Raw genomic sequence first — 22,472 nt, 5'->3', positions numbered from 1 at the left:
AAATTCTCAGAGTTTTGCGAGAGCGGGCAGGAGTGTAACACACACGTTGCGGTTGCGGGCGGTAATGGTCAGAAATTCAGCGGAGCGGGCAGGAGCGTGATGAAGAAAACAGTCCCGCGCAGGGCTCTACTCTGACAAACTATTTTATATGAATAAAAGCCTAAGTTGTAGCCTATCTGTGTTTTTACGAGCCAAGTCACCACACACCTTCACTCACTGCTGCCGATAAAAAAAAACTCCCACTGACTGCTGCATATTGATTTGATATTAGTGTGCCTATCAAGTGCATTGTTCATCAATACGTCATGCATGAGCGTCGCGAGCTAACGGCGGGCACCTGCACTGGCTGCATCTGGGAAAATGAAGAGACAGAAGTCGATATCTGATTTTCTTCAAGTAAACAGAAAAAACAAAATGATCAAATTACTCCAGCTTCCACTGTGGCCTCATCTGTGCCTTTATGTATAAATAGGCTTGGCCTGTTGTGTGTGAATGTTAGAGTGGGATCAGAGGGGTTAATCTGAGCAAGCATGTGTTCGTGTTCATGTGTGTACTGTAGATGTGACTGTGTGGCGTCGGAATAAAAAAAGTGCTCCGCAACATCAGTAATAGCCTATTGTCTGTTTCAATGCATATGCACCCCCACCCCCTCCGCATGACTTGAATTATGGCCCCCCCGTGTTCAGATGCGTTTTGCAGTCCATGATGCTGACATTTTCAGAACATAATAGAACAGACTGCAGTGAGAGTCTGTCTCCACGGGATATTTAAAAATAGCGTGTTTAGTCCTTCTAAGGCAAGCTCAGGGGTTTAGTGTTTGCCAGCTGTATATGCAGCTCACATAATCCGGTCGAAATTCATATATATTTTAAAAAGCTTGAAGATTCACTCATTACTAAAAGTGTTTGTCATCCAAGTGAGACAATAAAAAATAGTTTAATGGTCAAAGTTGTCACATTGAAATTTAAGGTGTGCTGATGGATTCACGTTGTCAACTCATACATTGAGTAACATTACAAGTTAACGTTCCACCTTAAATGTTTCCGGCAGTCGGCCCAGTGAATTAAGATATTTTTCTCCGACTCCAGCTCCTGCTAGAGGCAGGAAAATATCCTTTTGTTTTATAGTTACGGTTTACTAATATATGTCAAACTCTCCACAGTATGAACAGTGGTTACATGAGCCTCAAAATCAGACACAACTCAGCCATGAGCAGAGTGACTGTCCTCTATTGACCAATCAACAGACTGCAGTGTTCACAGCTCCACCTTTTAGTACCAGATCTGTGTGCTAGGTACCCCAACAGAGGGGGGACTGTACAGAACGGTTCCATTGGTACCATCCACAAGTTTTCACAGTGGAAACGTAAAGAAAGCATACGGAAGTGAACTGTACCGTACTACTCGGTGGAAACGGGGCTACAGTGCCACTAAAAGCTGTTGTTTTTTTTTAACCAAGACATCACTGCTTTTCTAGCTGGGATTGTGCCACCAGAACCAGGTATTTTAGTCCAAATCCTGATTTTTTTCTTACCATATCCAAGAGGGTTTTGTGCCTAAATTTGACCTCATGTTAACCACGGCGTTATTGAAGTGTAAAGTTTCATTGATCCACTACATCATAAGGTATAAAATGAAACTTATCGAAAGTCTGAAGAAACGTTCAGTGCCTCATTTTTTGTGGTGACTGGCTTGGCTTAAGAGCACCTCAGTGGTAGAAATAAAATCTTTTAACTTTCTTTCTGTTAGTTGGTCCACCAAAATTTATCCTGCTGGTCTGTGGATCAAACTGGGGACTTCACAGCTCAGTCTAGACCATTGTCTAGACCAGTGGTATTCAATGTCCACCTTAAAGAGTAATTTTGGTGCTGATTTATTTATTTGAGTGCAGGTATAATTATCTAGCACCACACAAGAATTTTCAGATTTCCTTTGCAGTTAATCACCTCGCAAATCTTGAGATTTATCTTATGACCCTTTGTTGTGTCCACAGGCCTCAAGTTGGAGACCATTTGGCTGGGACCACACAGGCATCACACAACCCAAGAAATTATATCACACATACATGTATACGGCATGCATATGTCAGCACTGACAGACAATGAGGGGACATCACAGACAAGATTACCTCTGGTTATTTCTGCACAAACAAAAATGTGCTTTCATTCATGGAGGCTGCACAATGACTCAAACACAAACAAACAAAAACACTGAATTTATATTCTCTCCCTCAAGGGATCCAAACACAACAGACACCAAAGGCTGTTGTACAGGCGACTGAGCGTTTCCAACTATCCCAAACCGCACTGTTTGGTCCCCAGTACCAACTCATTACCCAGCCGAGACCTCACACAATATATGGCACCAGACTATCACTTTCCATACGCTCACAGTGGACTTCTAGGACGCATGTTTATGTATGTAAGATGGTTTTTGAGACGGATGTAACACAGTTAAATTTACCTTTACCTTAACAAGCCCTTCACCCAAACAAATGAAGTCAGAGGTTTCCAAATTTGATTTGACTAAATGACAAGAAAGGAGGTCTCATATGTGAAATAACACAATACAAATTGAGAAAACTGGTTCAACTACAGCTCAGTATAATCAAATTTAGGAAAAAATATGGAACGTCTCAAATTGGCAATAAAAATAATTTCAGTGTTTATCCTCTCAATATGAGAGCGGTTACATCATAGGGAGTTGCATGCATGAGGGCTTCCAAACACCCACTCCATTTAACCGCACTCACTCTGCTCCACCAGCTATATTACACTTCATTTATTTCAGTGTTATTACACTCAGTGGGTGTATTTTTCATATTGATGTCATTGTACTGCCACAAAAATGTGAATTTTTATTTTGTTTATGTCGTTATCTACGCATCATTAAACTTCAGTGTCGAGTCAGAATTTAAACAAACTCAATAAGGCTGCAAGAAAACCAAGACATTTAAGGGAAAATGAAAAGTCATGGGGGTTTTTAAATTACACTAAAGTTTGTTTTTGGCTGCCTTGACTGACGGGCCTCTCACGCGCCCACATTTAGCTGTGTTTGCTGCTGATTTAGATAAATTATGTCAAGTGTGAAACCAAATTTGTGGTTTTGAAACATCTCAGAAACCAATGTGACAATTTGCATTATTAAGTTATTTCTGGATCAGGATGTGATGGTTTGGCAGCTTACCATCCCTCCTGGCATCCCTGGTTGTCCTTGCTCCCCAGTGGCACCGGGTGGTCCCTGATGAGGAAGATCAGGAAAAAGGAAACCATTTACCAGTTCAGAAATACTTACCATAAAGAGATTATTCTACATGTTACATACTCAGGTTCATAATTCGCATTTATTTTTTTATGTAAAGATTCATTTTACTGAAAAAAAGATGGTCCTTAATTTAAAGGGCAATTTCAATATGTTAGATACAACAAAATTTACATTTCTGTATGAAATATTAATTTGAAGAACAGAGTGTACAGAAACATGCCAATGTATGTCTACAAATGCGCATTCACATAAAATAGTGATAGCAGCATACCGTTGATAGTAAAGCACTACAATAAGACAAATGATTAAATGTAAAATCAAGGTAAATAAACATACACATAAATACAGAGAAACGTAAATGAACATGTTTTTTAAACAAACTGAATAATAATAGGGGCTTTTCACGCTGTGCACTTTCAGAGCAAAAGTAGGCAAAGGCAGCAGAGACTTGCTTCCTGTTCTCTACTGTTCCCATTGATAAAAACTAACGCCTCCGCTCCCACTAAGAAATCGAGTCAAATCAAGTTGCCAAAGTCACTGTAGTGCCCCCTATTGTCCCAACAATAAACCCATTTTAAGTTTCCATGACTTTGCAGTGAATGATGGATTTTGAGCTCACTGGTCTACAATGATCAGAAGCGACAAGGGTGCCACATTCATAATTCTTTTCAGTGGCACCTATGTCTGCAGTCTTCATTTTAATAAGTAGAACATCTATATTCAACCCTGAAAGGCTTACGACATCTTTAAAAAGGTGGCTATTCTATCAAGGTTTGTATGGAACGACGAGGGAGGATGCCATAAACAGCAGCTAGCATATGAGAGGACCAGTGTGCAACTTGGTGTTGAGTGTCAGGAGGATGTAACCTCGGCAAGTACAGGTACTGTCCCTCACCCCTAGCCCCTTGCCCTGACCATGACTGTGCTTTACCATCTCCACCTGGTAAGTTTAAGTGCCTCCCAGTGAGTCAGTATTATACTTACATCTAAATAGAAACTTGTTTTAGTAGATTACAATGAAAATTTGCAGTTGTTTGGTAAATTAGCATGAAAATCATGGAGCTGTTTACCTCGGATAAAACATCAGCATGTTATATTACTGCTGTCCTGATAAACTGCTGGCGATTCTGTTGAAATCAGTCACTGACTACGGTTACGTGATGGCTTCTCATTCAGAATGAAATAAATCTGAATGAAATCATTCGGAATTAAAGTGTTTCCAGGTAGTTTACATGGGACATATTCATTCTGAATGAGGGTTTACACGGGAGATCAGCTTAATCGCCTTTATTCAGGTCTGCGCAAGGTTTGGGGCAGGGAAGGTTTCTGATTGGATAGGGGGTGGGGCGGAAGCAGCAGTACGACAACAACCTTGTTCTTCTAATGCTTCATCTGTTGTGGAGGAGAAGGGAGGTAGAAGACTGTGCTGTGGCGAATGGAAACCGGTGAGTGCAACGAGTCTGACTGCTCTATCTCAGCCCATTGCTATGCAGCCTGTTGCTATATGCGCTATATACGTCATCGCGCCAGAAGGGCAAGGAAACGAGCATGTGCAGAAAGACTGGAATGAACATAAAGAGGAATGAGCGTTTACATGCACACAAAATTCTTTCATTCGGAATGACAAACGGAATAAACCACCCCCTTTAATCGGATTTAATTTTCAATCGGAATGACTATTTTTCAATCGGAATGACCGTTTACATGACCACTTTTAATCGGAATGGCCTTTCATTCCGATTAAAAGTGGAATTAAACTGTCCATGTAAACGTACTGACTGTTGTCTCTGGCAGATTGTTGAGAGACTTCGTGAAAATAATTATTACCCTCTACTGTCTATGATTTTACCGATCGGCAAGGAGGTAGCAATACTGCCTTTGTCTGCATTCGTTCTCAGAAGGGAAAAGACCCAACTAAACAACAAAACAACAAGAAAAAGAAAAAAAAAACGTATGCATATTATATATGCCATCATTTGCTTTCATAATTGTGAAAGGCCTTCTAACCTGCATTCCAGGCTTGCCCATCTCTCCAGGTGGTCCTGCAGGGCCTTCTTTACTCTGCAAGCTCACAAAGAAGAGACCAGCCTCGGGTCAGCAGGAACTGACAGAACAACTGAATCCCAACATAGATAAGACATGAATCATCACAGCATACTTACAGGCCAACCAGCACGGAGTAACTGGTAGAAACTGGTTTGCTGCAGGAGAATGGAAACAGGATAAGTTACAGTTCCAGAAATACAAATAACACGATGGGAAAAAAAGTACATGGATGATACCAAAAGAACTTGAACTCTACTGTCTTCTTCCCAACTCCATAGTCTGTGTATTTAAACATCTATCTTTGCCTCATGACTGACCCTCACTCTGTCTGAATCTAAGTATGTGAATAACCTCTGCAGGGTTCCCACATAAAGTTCAAAGCACATACAGTAACAAATCACCTTCACAAACTACTAACAGACTTTTATTTCTGTCGTCTTTTTTCCAAAACGGCAGTTCTCCATCATGCTGACATACTGCTGAGTGTATTCTATAACATGCAGCTGTGACCACTACAGAGAGATTAAACAGATGAGGACGGAGCATCAGCTTGCACGCACCATGACTGCAGGGTCAAAGGTTTTACAGATAGTCTGGGGATCTTATGGGTCCCACTAAGATGCCGCAGCCTCGAAGAACATTTGTTGTCAAGTGTTTCTTTTAGATGACTGACAATAAATTACTGAGAGGGCTTACTGAGAGAAGAGCAAGGAAAAGTCATCTCGTCTGGTGACCACAACTTGAAAGATGCTTAAAGGGATATTAGGTAATGTGCAGGCTTACCAGGAATTAGATGATAAGATACACATCTATTTCATCTCTCTACATTCCTAGCGATCAGTCTGTGACAGTGGTTCTTAGCCTTTTTTGTGTCAAGGACCCCTAAACTGATACACATTAGGTCACGGACCTCCTTTTTATGGGGGTTGGGGGGATGGTTGGGCTGCTGGAGCCTACCCCAGCTGATATTAGACAAGGCGGGGTACACCCTGAACAGGTCACCAGACTATCATAGTCACAGGCTGGTTCAAACCTGGAAAACCTCTTCACTGTGGGACGACGGTGCTAACCACTGCACCACTGTGCCACCGAGCTATGATCAGAGTAGTTACTTTTATGCTACCCCCTAAACATCAAAGGAACAGCTGGGTTTTGTTCAGAGTTACGAGAGTGTGCAAAGCTGCAAACTTCTCTCAATGAGCAGAGGACTTGTTGTTGGTCAGTAGAGAGTCCTTATGGGTGTGTACTTGCTTTTTAAATCATAATATTTCAACTGGATAATGTCTTCCATCAAAGCTGGGGAGAAGCCGCAGCAGTGTCCAAGTCAGACAGGGGGGCTGCTGGCAACAGCTCGGGACTGGCAGCTGAAGGTTGACCTGGGGAGACAGCTTAAATTCCCAGATAACATCACAGAGACCACACTCAGGCCAGATATGGTGCTGGTGTCAGAAAGTGACAAGTGACAAGTGGTCCTGCTGGAGTTGACAGTTCCCTGGGAAGACCAGATGGAGGAGGCATTTGAAAGGAAGAGGGCCAAATATGAGGAGCTGGCAGACGAATGCTGAAGCAGGGGATGGCGGACCCGATGCAACCCTATCGAGGTTGGACGCAGAGGATTCATCAGCCAGTCTCTCACTAGGGTACTCAAGATGCTGGGAAGGGACTACACACAAGGAGAGCCATCAAGAACATTGCTGATGCCGCAGAAAAGGCGTCAAGATGGCTGTGGATCAAGCGGGGAGATCCGTGGTCAATTAAAGCCACTTAGACACAAGCCGGGGCTTGATCAACCCCAACTGGTTCGCCTGGGCAAGGGTGTATGTGTTGACAGACATGAAACACCCAATGACCCCAGGATACATCACTGATGTGTCTAATTTGCACCAAGAGGTGTTTGCTAGAACCATTACCCAATGAGAACTGGGCACATAAAAGATAATTTTCTAAAGGATGCTTTCAAAATTCCAAAATAATACAAAGTTGAGGAAGCAAAAAGAAGAAGAAAGTAGATATGCATATAAATATATAAGACAAAGGCCAGTGCTGAGCCTGTGATAATACACAAAGTGCTTTGAGCTAAATACTAGCATCAACATGCTCACAATCACAATGCTAACATGTTGATGTTCAGCAGGGAAAATGTTCACCATGTTCACGATCTTAGCTTAGCATGTTAGCATGCTAACATTTGGTGATGAGTATTTAACACAATGTACATTTGAGGTCGATGGGTATGTCATTTGTTGTGCTAAGGATGCACAATATTGGATTTGGCCAATAACTGAAACTGATATTTCCATAAATCATGCAACTGTCTTTCCTGAATCCTCTGACTGAATATACCTCGTTATCTGTGTGCTTGTACCCCAGTTTATTTTTATTTTCATATGTACTTTTATTTATGTAGGCCTACTTTTGTAATACCCTGGTTTTAGACGATTTATTTCTGTTTTGCATTGTGTGGTACTATTATTTCATCGTGTGATTTATATGCATTTATAAAGAAGTATATTTTTGTATGTCTTTAATTAGCTGTACTGTATCATATACCTGATATTTTGTACATGCTGACTTTGTCAATTTAAAAAAAAAAATCTGTTTGTCATATCATCAGAAATTGGCATGTTGGCCGATTCCAATATTTCATTTTAAAGCCAATATCGGGCCAATACCGATGATGTGCAGACAGCACTGTGCATCCCTAAGGTCTGCAGTATTTGGACAAAAACCAAAGTATTGCAGAAATTTAAATTTTGTCTTCAAGACAGCACTGGATGAAAAGTTGGGATGACCAGTGATTACAATTTATCCTGAGGGAACAGAAATGTCTTTACCAAATGTCAGTTCAGTTCATCTAGTAGTTGTTGGTGGACTGACAGACCAACGCTGCCATTCCCAGAGCCATACTGCTTGTATGATTAAAACTGGTAATGAAGTGCAAAACATATATAACTGTTAAATAATTATGAAAACCCACTAATGGATCTGATTATATATCCAGAAAGTAATCTTTTTGTTTAATTTCTTCAAGCAGCCGTGTTTATGACACCTATTTATGGGTTTACATGTTCACATGTTGTCTTTATTGTTAAATTGTAAAATACTATGGAGGTACACATGAAAGAACCATTAGCACACAGTTCATGCTGGGAAGCTGCCAGTGGGAAGTCCCCTTAGAGGGTCTATTTCTTAAGAACTTGTGGATGGTGGTTTGCAAGGGGCTGAACCAGACTGCCTGTCTAGAAACATATCTAAAATGTAACAGTCGCCAGCAGTCAATCAACCAAACTATAAAAAGTAAGAGCTTTACTTGATTTTTTCAACCTCACGTTACGAAAGAGGACAGACTCCACATGAAGAGAGGAAATTACAATGGGAGGAAATCTATTTAAGGAAAAGAAACACTACTTCCTGTTAATACTGCACCAAAAAAACTAAAGAGTACATTGTGGTTATCATCGTACCTGAAAGGCAGTCCATTCCTCTAATGTGTTCTTCCACAGGTAGAGTGTTGGTAAACCTGCAGGTCCAGGAGGTCCTGGATGCCCCATTTTTCCCGGACGCCCTTCAGGGCCCAACTTCCCCTGTGAGAGATGAGGAGGAAGTGGTACGTTTATGCAAGACAAATCAATTTTTATGGAATACTTAGCTTTATAGCACAGCCTTATTTGCCTTGTTTTTTTTATGACATCATAGAAGTGATTTGATGCAGGATTTGGACTCAGACATTAATAACTGACACATGGGCTTAATGGAAGAAGGGAAAGGAGTTTACAGTGGTAGGTATTAAACTGTCGAAGGCAAAATTGAGCTTTAAAGCAAGATGTAGCCTCGGATGTTATTTCAGGGGTGCACAGAAAAGAGGTGCACTTAAATCCCGAGCAGTCAAGTGGACTAACTTAGCACATCATCACAGGTTATTATGTCATAAACAAGCTTCTCTTACCTTATCACCTTTAAACCCAGGCAGGCCAGGCTCACCAGGACAGCCCTGTCAAAGAGTAAAAACCCTCAATAAAACAGCTCAAAGGACCAACACAAGGAAAAAGAACCCTTCAAGTATTTATCAACTACTTCCAAAAACCAGAAGTAAACCATTCAAACTGTAAAACTGTCAGAAATATAAAACTAAAGACTCTACTACTTCTCCTTGGAGGCAAAAATCTGTGACCAAAGAGACAAGCAAAGCACCAGATCCTTGTAAAACCTCCATTTGTGGCAGATATGCCTGCCTGTTGAGAAGTAAAAGACTCATTTTAGAGACTTGCTTAACACCTTCGCTGGCAATAAAACACTAAGCTTTTATGGCTTAAAGAGTATTGGGATGTACAGTAATTATATGTCTAAGGTGCTTGGTACTGTGTAGATCCTGCAGGCACTGTATCCTTTAAGTGCACCTTCCTGTGAGATCTAAACTGCCTTATAAATCTAATAAATCTCATTACATCTTTACTTTGGCATTTCCTTTCAGCTCTTACAGTTTGGGTGATTCTCTGCAGCATGTCTGAACGAAAAGATTATATAATTGTACTTACAGTGGAGGCACACTGGCATTAAAATAAATTAATACTGTAAAACTTCAATTAATAGCTGGGGTTTTTATTTGCTTCAATCAATGAACTCAACTGGCTGATTTGGGACAGGTGTCTATATGAGACAGGCCTTTAATCCCTTTCACACAAAACTCTTTGTTGAGTTGTTGATTTAAATCAGTAATTTGTAGTAATTATTAGCAGGGATTTTAGTCCTGTCCAAATGCGTCAGTTTACAACCATTTTTCCACGCTTACAACTAGTTTTCTGCGTTTTTTTGATGATGGAGGCGCTTGAAGATGCATTTGGTGTTGTCAGCAGTCATGATAGTGGACATTCTTATAATGATCGCATAGCCCTACGTGGGAGCCCAATCAAAAAGGTCAAGAAGAAAGCACTTTTCAGAGCCACAAGACTTCTGGCTGTGCTAGGTAGGCCTAATATAAATCCATATTGATAATCGTTGTGTACACACAATCCTGATCATGGGCAATATTTCATATTGGGCTAATAAGTTACCACTCCCATCTCTGGCAGAGTTACGGAGATTTCTTGTCCCGTGCGAATCGGACATTTATGTTACAGACATCCTGTGGTAAACTGACATTAGTCCACATCCCCATGTAAAACTAATCCCGTCCAAATAGTAGCTAATAAATAAATAAAATTAAACTCATGTTTAAGTAAAGTAATTAAAGAATACAAATACTACTAGACCATCTTAATGCGCTGCCAGCCAATCAGATGCCATGTTAACACTCTTTTGTGCCTCCCTTAAACATATGCTTTTTAGTAAAATATTAGGTTTGACACAATACTTGCAGGGGCTTATGCTGCTGGCTAACCAATTCTATGAAATGCAAGACCTGAGATGCAGCACATGAGACGAGAGTAGAAGTGTATTCTAAGCCAACAGGACGTCCTCCTTCATGTTTCCTACAGTTGCCTTCAATCACTGTAATCGTGCTGAGTGATCCTGTGGATTTTATGACGGCGTGACTCCAGAGACTGGCCCAGACGTGACCAGATGTGCAGTCTGGTTCTGGTTCTGTCTGCCCTGAAGTCCCTGTGATGACCCACCTCTTACACCAGGTAAACCATCCCATTGGATAGTATAAAAAGACTTCACTTCTTGACACCAATCAGATAACTTGCAGCCAGGGGTTGAGATTGTCACACTGAGTAATGCTATGACAAACTGTTGAGACTCCTTAACCGTGCGGTTTATGCTCTTAGTGCTCAGATCGCGGCATCAAAGACATGTGGATCAACATATGTTTGAGCAGTGCAACCTTCCCTGATCAGAGTCAGATGGCAGCTGATGGAGAACAGCTCTTGTAAGCTGTAAAGCATAAACAGACGTCACACGTTCTTCATTCACAAGGCTTGTCCTAACTTTTTTATCTTCTCTGACAACAAATAGCTCTGATGTGATACATCAAATGACTTGTTAATCAGTGCAAAACAAGCCTTGGCTTTGGTAAACAATATCCAACAAATGCAATAATATGAACTACATAAACAATCATTTCTAACTGAGCAGTTGACATCAGACAAAGCAATCTAAAGAGGACTTCCTCCTTTCTTTACCGGCCTTTAGGAAAAATGCACTGATCACACTTGGATACAAATGGTAGCATTAAAACAGGGGTATTAAAGCAAAGAGAACAACACAACACCACTCACCTCTGGCCCTGGGGGACCCATTCGGCCTGGTGGTCCTCTTTGGAGCTGGTACATTTTGCCATCTGAACCCAGGACCAGGTCTCCATTTCTGGATACAACGGTCACAATGGCAGGGCACTCCTTGTCTGGTTGCTTCTGGACTCCCGCCTTTGCTGATGTCCCAGAGTCTGTGGATGTTCTGGGAACTGATGGGATCTTAGGTACATGAAATTCCACTGAGGGCTTCTTAGGTACACCTGCGATGTCGAGGTCAATGATGTCACCGGATGGTTTTCCGGGGAACAGCGATGAAGTCCGCCTACCAGAGTTGGCCTTCTTATCAGTGGTAATGTTCTCCTCAAACTGTTTAGAGGACATGTCAGGCTTTCCCTTCTGGCTTCCCTTAAGTCCATTTCTGGAAGGTTTCCACTGAGGGTTGACTTGTCCACCATTTTGGAAGACTGGATCCAACAAGTCAGTGTCCTCGTCTACCACAAAGACATCCCCACGACCTACTGAACCTTTCCGATTGGATCCTGAAGGCACTGTCCCGTCCCCTCGAGAACTCCCTCGGGCCAAGAACATATTCTGTTGAGAAACAAAATAAGTATAAGGGCTCATTTGCTGCTCAGATATTTCAACAGCGGATATCTGGTTTGTCATATGTTGAGAAATGAGTGGTGCAGAAATAATCTGATAATTTGACCCCCAGAGCAGAGCAAAATGTTGGCATTGTGAGTTTCTGCAAACCACAAAGACGTTACATTTACACATTTTATACATATCATATCAGTGTTTCTGAAGTGTCAGTGTATACGAGCTGACTTTGTCATCCGTGGGAAGAGCGAGTGGTGTCTGACGAACAGCAGACCACTGCTGACAGCTGTTTGAAACCAACAAATTTCGAAACTGGTTTTATTTTAACGAGTCATTGCTAAGTATCCATTGGCTTTTAAGGATCAAAAATGGGTGTTTTGTGGTGACCCATTTGTGTTTTTTCCAGCAGCTTCTTAGGCTCTAAACACAGGTGTTTTGTGGTGACTTTTTTGTGGCAACAGTGCCACAAAAAAGCAGTTGTTTTGTACTGAGACACTGCTGTGTTTCTTGCTGGGATAATGGCACTAACAGCAGTTGTTTTTCACAGAGAAATTGCTGCCTTTCCTGTTGAGATTGTGCCCCCAAACACAGGCATTTTAAGCCAAAACATGATCTTTTCCTTACTATAACCAAGTGGTTTTTGTGACTAAACATAAACACACATCAACCACAGCAACGTTGAAACATAACCTTTCAAAGTATAATAACATGCAAAGGTAACAAAACCGTGGTTTTCCATAAACTTACAATGCCAACATTTTTTTTCTGGCAACTAGGATTGCCCACAGAGATTTGAAGAATCTGTGATGCACAGTATATCAAATCTTTATTCAGAATACAGCAATAATAGCATTATCATCTAATTCTCGCATGCAAAATGTGTTAAATAACGTTTTAATGTCAACAAATGAAAAATCATTATGTCAAAAATTACAATTCCTACTTAAAAACGACTTAAACTCGTCTCCGACAACCCTCAGAAAAACCACAGCTGCAGACCTTCTTCCCCTTTTTAAAGCTGTCATCAACTCCTCACTGACATCTGGCATTATTTCGTCTGCCTTCAAAGTCAATTAGTTTCTCATCTTTCGAAGACAGTAACCCTCGACCCATCTGCCATCAAAAACTGCACATCACTACTGATTTGGTCACATTTCTTTCCAGAGCACTTGACTGTGCTGCCTCTAATTAACATTTCCATGGTTCCCACTGAATTCCCTATTGAAGTCAAACCACACAGTATGTTTAATGTTAGCACTTCCGAAACTGCTGGAGTAACCATTTAATCTTAAGCATTCATTATCGTAGGTCAAGTATCACATTCACATTTGCAATTGTGGGAATTGGTGTACCACTGCTCTAGACAATTACATAAAGCTCTTCTCTATCAACGGTCCAGTGAGTAGTATTAAGGGCAACCTGTCTTCCATGTTTTCATTAGTTTATAATCACCCAAAACTAAAAATAGTTGTGTTTTTGTTTCCTTAGAATCAGCTGTTTATATCTACACACTAAGCAAGTCTTCTCTACAAGTCTGCCATGTTGTTCTACAATACAGTAGAAGTTTCATTTAATTGCAATCTGCAACCTCACTGCTAGATGCCACTAAATCCTACACTAGACGTTTAAACTGTCAAATACATTTCCTAACACTCAAGCTCCACTGCAATACCTGAATGAAAATCTGTACCTCTGTTATCCTTCTACTGACTCTCAGGTTAGGACATGCATCTCTGCTTGTATGGGTGTTCAAGCAGGTTTAACATTAATGTCAACATGACTGAGCTGAACGTTTTTACAAGCTTCGTACTGTAGGACCTCTCCCTTAACATTAACAGCAATACGATGACTCATGTCCCCTTATCAAAAGCCCTGGCTCGAGATAACTCTGCACAAAAGGCCAATATTTCAGATCCTGACAGGTCTGCACTTAAAACAAACCCAATCATGGACTCATCCACAATTCCACTAGTTCCATTCCACTGTAAACAACTTCCCCGCCCTCCTGCCAAAGGATTAAAACTGACTCACAGCATTATAAAACTCTGCTGTAATTGTTCTCACTGTAAATCAGCTTGGTTAAGAACATCAGCTGTTCACAGTGTGAACTTATTATTATTGCCTCTCATAAAGTCATTAAAACAGCAATTTAAAGTCGTGTGGTATCCAGAGATGAAGGGGTAAACAATCCAAAATCAACAGCACGCAAAGCACTCGGACTTGAGCATTTTCCCTTGCTTGGCATACACACACACACACACACACACACACACACACACACACACACACACAACACAACACAACACAACACAACACAACACAACACAACACATCAAATGTTGGGCCTCAGGGAACAGTGGCACAGCAAGAGAGGCCTTTCAGGGGAAGGGACTAAAGGGCAGTAAATTTTGTTTGATGACCCTAATGGGCTGAAATGGAGAGCACTAAAGTGGAGCTGAGAGACATATGGAGAGCAGGAGGACAGGAGGAGGCGAGGGAAGCAGCAGTGTGCATGCTGAGAGTCTCGAAGCAGAGCAGAGTTTTAGAATACATAAGCTTCTACAGGTAAAATCCATCACTGCACGGAAATGACACAGTACCTGTTGGTCTGTCTTGTTATTTCCCCATTTTCTCTTCTTATATATCAAAGGATGTATAGAGCCAAATAGTCAGAAGGGCTATAATTATTAGCCTATAACCATACCCACAGCATGTAGGAGTAGCTTGTCCAAATACCCTTATGTCAAGCTGAACTGGTACAACATCTTCAGTTCTACTAACCCTCCCTTCCTACCTCAGTCAGCATGTGCTTTGTTGGTGTTGCGGTCTGCGGACTGTTAGTGGCTCAAGAGTAAACTAAGGTGTGTAATGATGAGGACCTGGATCTCACCTGAACAAATAAGGTTAAGTTAATACAACTGACCCTTGGTTAAGTCCCGCCCCTGGACGCAGACAGGCCAATCATAACGTAGCATTGGGCCAGCTAAGACCACAACATGGCTGTGCTTCATTGACTCTAATGCAATCGTTTCAAATTTCCTTCATCTTCAGGCTGGTTTTGTGGATTAGAGCTAAATGTTGTGCCTGGGGCACGTTGTGTATTAATGATACTCGTCACCTGGAGAGGTTGGAGAAAGATATACGTTTCTTCCCTGTTCCAAAACCAAAATCAAACCCTGAAAAGTGTAGGGTTAGCTAGCTAGCTACTGAAGATATAGCCTACTGAATGTATACACATGCTGCTTTTGCTTTTTAATGATTATAACAGTGAAACAAAGACCGACCCTGCTGTACAGGAACCAGTGAAGGGAAGCAGGGAAACTTTGCTGATCTTCAACGAGCTGTGTGTCATCACATTGTGTGCAGATGAACACTGTTTGACTTCCCCTAGTCTGGCGGCGAAGGTCAGGGTGCTGGCAGTGGCACGGGGGCGAAGCCAAATACCATTTGGCCATTTGCACACACTGTGATGCCACACAGCTGGTTCAATATCAGCAAAGTTTCCCTTTATACTCATTGTCTTGTGTGGCGATCAGCAGTGATGTGGTGGTTCACTTTTACACTGTGATCTGTAGCCTGTAGTTCGGCTTTAGCTTCTAACTATCTTTGTCTTTTTAACCTGTTGTTGCTGCTGAGTCAGTTTGACATCCTGGATATATCCTTCAAACACAGACTGTAGACCCCTCTGTCTGCTTCTCACTGTTTCAGTTTTCCAAAATATGACCATATTTCTTCAGGGAGTGCAGTTAATTACAGTGTGGGCTCCATGATTACTGCGACAGCCTGTCGGACCATCAGAAAGGGCTTGGTGAAAGGTCCGTTTTTGATGAGCAGAGTAGGTCAGCAACTATGTCTCTGCATCTGTGTCACTCCAAATTTTGACCCTACAATCTAAATAAAGTTTATTTATTTATTAGTTTATTTGTCAGGGACTAGGCAAAAAATACTGTCACAGGTTGCAGATGTATTGCTTGGAAGATATCTAGCTATAGGCTAATTTGTGCCCCTGCTCAGGCTTCCCTGCTTAAAAAGGGCAAAAGTTTATATTGGTAGAGTAAAGAGAGCTGGAGGTCAAACATGAATATAAAATGGTAACACACACATTTTATAAATTAGTATGGTTATTAGAGAGGGGATCTCAGGTTTCCTATTTGGTTACAGGCATTTGTTAGGGCAAAAATCAATTGAGCATGCTCTGATTGTGTTATCAGAAAGAATGACATGGCCAAATGTTACCCAGAAATTATCAATTGACCCTGGCTTTCATTCATTAAATCTGAACACTGTATCTGCAGTGAAACCCTGTCCTTGGTGGAGGGCTGGCTCGGTATGTAACGAGGGCTGAATATGAGGGGCTGAGACAGGCAAAAGACCAAACACAGTGCCCCACCTGAAAACAAAGGCCCTTTCTTTCTCTCTTATCCCAGGCCACAGTCAGGCAGCCGGCCCTGGTCGATAAGCTGACACTAGATCTCCTCTGGTCAACACCGTCCCCTCAGCTTATCTCCACTCCAGTCTGTGAGATATCCCTATGAACGCCAGCCCAGGCCATACTTAGCTGGAGTACTATGACACGTTGGCCAGTCAGTCAGGAGCCAACAGCTGTCAAACACACTTCACCAAGGAAAGGCATACTCCATGAAATATCCCAGTTCTAGTTTATTCTGTTGCAGTTCACGTATTTAATGTGCTTGTCTTGGGGTGAACAGTATTAACAGTACAGACTTAACCAAAATGCAGTGGCTCACTTGGGACAAATGTGACTAAAAGTCCATGATTGAGCTAGCTTTGTGTCCCAGTACAGCATGAGAGCGCAGGCCTGCAGGCTCACCTGTCAGCCGGGTCTACTGACACATATGTGCAAAGGTAAGTTAGTCGGCTTAGGCAGGGCTAAGTGGACAAGGGGAGAATACAGTATGGTTAATGTAAAAGTGAGGCTGGATTTATGCCTCTGCGTTATGACAGTCCAACCTTGGATGCCTCTGGTAGAAGAAGTGATTTATAGTTCAACAATGGATAACTATGGAAATAGATTACAATGGAAACTGGCTATAAAATGTCTTCTGTGGCTCTGGAGGGAGCTCTCCAAGTGTGAGAGAATGATAAATGGACTACACTTACATAGTGCTTTTCTACCTTTGCAGAGAAGGCGCTTCACAATTTTCTACTCAGTCAGGCATTCACACACACACACACACACACACACACCCTCACACACTGACATGCAATGCACTAGCCTAAAGGGCCTCGAGAAAAGAAGCTTTATTTAATCTTTCTTCAAGGCATCAGAACTTGTTGCCAAAGCTGACTGATAGCCCCAGGCTGTAGTTACATTTCTGAGGATGTAAGCATCAGGTACGACGATGTCTACAATGTTGCTTAAGAGGCTCCAGAGATATGTGTAGATTCACTTAATGTGCTATAATCCCCTGCCACTCAAGTCTAAATTAATTTCAAGGAGCTAGGAGGATGGCCAGTGACAAAGATGTCAGCTGACAAATCTTAAAAAGTGGTCTAAACTTTGTGGGTGCTTTTCATTATGCTAGCATGTCTCCTCACTTGCATCTCTTCCTCGTATCGTTGCTCCTCCCAGCGAGGATGTGAGAGAGAAATACAAAGAGGAGATGCAAGTCAAAACTGCCAAAAGACACATCACTGGTTCCCAGTGTTGAGCTTGTTAGTCTAAAAATGTAATATATTACTCATTACTCGTTACTCTTTTGAAATGTAATACTATTGCTTTACTTATTACTCCCTGCCAACCGTAATTCATTACACTACATGATATATTATTTTTCTGTTACACCACATAAAACATGGTAATTGTGTATTTCCCCAAAATTCAGATGTGTGTCTCTGCGTGAATATCAGAGTAATCACTGCTAAGTGTAGCTAAGGCTTGATTGGAGTCTTCCGTTGCCTGTGACCAGCATTTTCCCAAGACTCAAAAGATACAGAGTCACTCGTGGAGCAACATTTCATCCACCACATATCCAACAACAATCTTCATTACTTCTTTATAGTCTACAGCTGTCCATGATTAAAATCCCGGTTTGGTTGTTTAGCCAGTGTAGCCCTACAGCTGACCTCTGCGACCACGGAGGGCTCACCTTTGGTAGGGTGTATTTCCTGTAGCTTAATGTTGATGTGTTGTTGGTCGTAGTAGCCGAGGTGTTTCAGACCAGAGGTTTGAGGACGTGGTTTTTTGCAGTCGAAAGAGTTTTAGTATGACTACCTGCAGCAACAGTGTTCTTGTCATCTTTCCTCCTGACAAAATCAACGTAATGGGAATATTTCCAGCCGCTAAGGTAAGCGTTTCCATCTTCCAAACCAACTTGCTGCTTTGTGACAATTACGAAAATAAATCTGATGATGTGATGTTGTATTTTGAGTCAGTTTGAGGTGTTAACAAAAGTAACATTGTAATGAGTTGTTTGGTTTTGGGGTAACTGTGATATTATTTCTGATTTTTTTTTTTTTTTTTTTTTTAAATAGATATACTACTCGTTACAACTCCATAGTGTCAATCTTTAGCAACGGATGTTAGTGTGCCACAAGTTGAGATACGGCATTTGTACGTCACACCACTTGACAAGAGACTTGAGCGTAGTTTACATCTGTGTTCCCTCGCTCTAAGCTCCTCCAGAAGCCTCCTCTCTCCTTGTCTCCTCGAGGTGCATTTACGGGAGTGGAAATAATTACATGACACATCTGGCTTTTAATGCCAATGATAGCAGTAAAAAAAATAAATAAAAAAAAAATAAATAAAAGGCTCCGTAAGGTCGTCCAGTTTTATGTTTAAAGCTACTCCACAGAGGAGACACTGCCTAGCATGCATTCAAGTACTTATCTTGTCAAATAAATGTCTAATAATCTCAGAAAGTAACTCTTTAAACCTTTATATCACGTACCAGTACGATGTTTATGCTCTCTGTCGTTCTATTTGCTCTGCAGTAGCAGGCTGAAGCAAGCAAGGACACTATGTCTGTTTAATGTGTGTGTTCGTGCCTTTGTGTCCTAACACACAGTCTAAGTGGAGGCTCAATGTCAGTGTGTAATCTATCGGTGAGCAAATGACAGTCAGGGTTTCAAGTAGTTCGGTCTGTGTCAGTATGCATGGCTGCAGGCTGATGAACAGACAGAACAATTTTTCAGGCTCCAATAATGCTTCCTGTCATACGATTTCTCTTGATGTCTTTTTTTACTTAAATTTAAAGGTTTCATGCTCATGTGCTTTATCAGTTCAAACCCCCAGGCCCCTGAAACCAAATGTATCATGTATAAGTGTTTCTATCTTAAGTGTATTAAGTACACTATATGACCAAAAGAACTCCTAGACACCCTGTCCACATACTTGTCTGGGGTTGCTTTTTATCCTTGCATTGTTTGGGTTCCTCAGTTCCACTGAAGCCAAAATCTTGCTCCAGCATGCATAATATTTTAGACAATGGTCTCCCAACATTGTGTCAATAGTTTGTTGAAATCTCTTTCCTGTTTCAGCATGACAATGCCCCCGTGCACAAAGCCCGGTCCATAAAGAAATGGTTTTCTCATTTTGGTGTTCAAGAACTTGACTCCCCTGCACAGAGCCCTGACCTCAACCCCATCAAACACCTTTGGGATGAAATGGAACACGAGCCAGGCTTTATCATCCAACATCTGTGTGTCACCTAAATTATGCTCTAATAGGAGCAAATCCCTGCAGCCAGATTCCGAAATCTTCAGGAAATCCTTCACAGAAGAGTGGAGGCATGTTTAACAAGTGACTATGTACATAGTTGCAATAATTTTGGTCCACAATTTGCTCGTCATTTGACACATTTGTAAGAGCTGAAGAAATAAGATGCCTGAATGTCGTCTTCTATTTGACTAGTGCTTCTCTGTTTAGGATCAACACTGCTGTATTACAAAAAGAATGCTGTAAAGAAGCCACATGTACTGACAGTTAACTCATCCATCACACAGTTATGCTATCATATTGTTTCCTGCAGGGAAGAATAAAAAATAAGTTGAGGAATGCAGCACACCACGCTGAGCTTGTAGACATTTTAAATGTCTTTCTCATGCTCTGAGCTGAATAAACTTCACAAAAAAATTGACAATAAGCATCCATTACATCTGCAAGCTAGACTCATTCATCACGAAGGCTGCTAAGACCAGAAGTTTGAAGAAGATGACATTTTTTATTAATCCCTGAGGGGATATTCAATTTTTATTTTAACTCTGTTGCCATTTTACGTTACACACACTCAGGCCTGGAATACACACACATGCACAAACACAACCTAAACACATACATTGATATGACAGTCCACACTACGTATTTGGTCCATACTAGGGCTGTCAACGAATATTCTAAATTCGAATTTGAAAAAAAAAAAAAAAAAGGACCTTCGAATGTGAAAATTGATATTCGATTGTGGAGAAAAAAAAAACGCCACCGCAGCTGTCCTCTTTGCGAGTGGGAGGTGGGAGCGGCCATGGAGCTGCGTGGTGCGGCGCGGCGCGGCACGGCATGGATGACACAATCGGTTAACGTGGGCGCCGAAAGGAAACTGGCTTCGCTTCTCGGTGCTTCGAGGATATTCGCAGCGCTTCTGCGGGCGGTGTGGCCTGACGGGTCAGAGAGGGGGGGCGAGCGAGAGGTCTGCGGTCGTTTATAACGTAATGTTATAGATAATTGTTTTATGTGTTTTAATGTGTAGGTATGTAAATGTTTTCAAAGACGTTTATGTTGAAATAAAAATACCTACAAGTAGTTATGTTTCCTTGTATTAATACATGCAGAAGTATATTTCCTTGTATTAGTTTGCCCTCTTGTGGACGTAATGCGAAAAAAAAAATCGAATGGTTCGAACCTATGAGTTATTTTTAGAACGAATACTTGAACGTCATTTTTGAGCAATTTTGACAGCCCTAGTCCACACGGGGACCCTCTGACACCCAAGCCAAGACCCTATCGACTAAGCTACTGCCACCCATGCCCTTCAAGCTACACCCTGCAACAGTAGCTCAGTCCATAGGGACTTGGGTTGGAAACGGAGGGAGGGTCGCCTGTTCGAGTCCCCATCCGGACCAAAATATGGAGCGTGGACTGGTGGCTGGAGAGGTGCCAGTTCACCTCCTGTTTTGCCTTGAGCAAGGCACCGAACCCCCCCAACCGCTCGGGGCGCCTCACCAAGGGCAGCCCCCTCACTCTGACATCTCTCCACTTTGTGCATGTATAGGTCCTGTTTGTGCATGTGTGTGTCTTTCGGACCTGTGTGTAATTGACAAGCAAGAGTGAAAACATTGAATTTCCCCTCAGGGGGATTAATAAAAAAGTAAATAAACCCTAGCGTGGTGCAATCACTTCCATTATTGCAGAAATGACAAATCAATTAACAGTTGATGGACATGACATTAATTATGCTTGAATAGGTGTTCCAGTCCTTTCTCAAGCAAATATGCTAAACATTCATATCTCTAATGTGAGGAGTTACAAGCAGAATGTTTGCTGACAAAACAAGCAATTTGAAGAGGGGCTGGACAATGCAGGGTTTTGGTGGTGGCCAGCCACGATCAAATCATCTGCGGCCATGAATAGATTTTTCTCTGCAGCAGCTGCTCTTCTCCATCAATCTGATCTGATCAGCACCGAGCGAATTGACAGATCAATTATCCATCCCTTGAACCACAAAGTGTTGCTGAGGAACAGAAGAACTCATGTTGGTCTCTGCCTGCGCTGTGTTCATGGACCTGCAGCCCTCTTCCCAGTTGTCAGCGACCACCTCATATAAACTTGATTTCTGTGGGAGACACTGCAATGTCTTGATTTAATATTGCCTCCAATTTTGGATATTGTAATATTTTAAGTCTTGTCTTTTCCTAGTGTTAAAGGCTGCCTTACAGAAAAGTGTCGTAATTCCTGAACCTACGCGATTGTTATTGCTATTGTATCATTTGCTTTTGAGTCCTGGAGGATTATTAATGTGCACCTCCTCCTGTACTGCCTTAATATGCACATTCAGCACATCCAATGCATCAAAACATTGTTTTCTAGTTGGAGCCGCGCCTCATTTTCAAACTGTATGCTTTGACTAAAATGAACAATGACAGCAATATAGTCCACGATGAGCAGCGCTAAAATCAACCTGCGTAGTTGTCCCTCCATTGTGACATTAGAAAGTGTCACATTTATCTTGCAAGTGTACTCTTCTTCAACATTTTGTTTACTTCCTGTATTTTTCCCACATGGAAATTCTGACCAATCAAGAGCAGCTTTCTCACATAAGACATTTGATCTGGTCCGCTTGTAAATGCTGCCGTGAGAACACGAACCAACTCCAGGCAATTATGCAACTCTGTAACAAAATTAGTCCCTGATTCA

General features: G+C 41.6%; 1 protein-coding gene across 1 annotated transcript in view; it reads right to left on the bottom strand.

Moving 5' to 3' along the window:
• The window catches only part of si:ch211-196i2.1 (collagen alpha-2(I) chain), a 148,300-nt gene that overhangs the window by 57,272 nt on the left and 68,556 nt on the right, over positions 1–22,472 (bottom strand). Inside the window, exons 7-12 of the mRNA XM_049604679.1 lie at positions 11,528–12,094; positions 9,256–9,300; positions 8,774–8,893; positions 5,426–5,464; positions 5,271–5,324; positions 3,186–3,239 (exon numbers count right to left, since the gene is read on the bottom strand). Of these exons, the coding sequence (XP_049460636.1) occupies positions 3,186–3,239; positions 5,271–5,324; positions 5,426–5,464; positions 8,774–8,893; positions 9,256–9,300; positions 11,528–12,094 (879 nt within the window). The remainder of the gene's footprint in view (positions 1–3,185; positions 3,240–5,270; positions 5,325–5,425; positions 5,465–8,773; positions 8,894–9,255; positions 9,301–11,527; positions 12,095–22,472) is intronic.

This window comes from Epinephelus fuscoguttatus, linkage group LG18, assembly GCF_011397635.1.
Source record: "Epinephelus fuscoguttatus linkage group LG18, E.fuscoguttatus.final_Chr_v1".
Lineage (NCBI taxonomy): Eukaryota > Metazoa > Chordata > Actinopteri > Perciformes > Serranidae > Epinephelus > Epinephelus fuscoguttatus.
The sequence above is the reverse complement of the archived record's forward strand: the minus strand, read 5'-3'. Positions and strand labels throughout refer to the sequence as shown.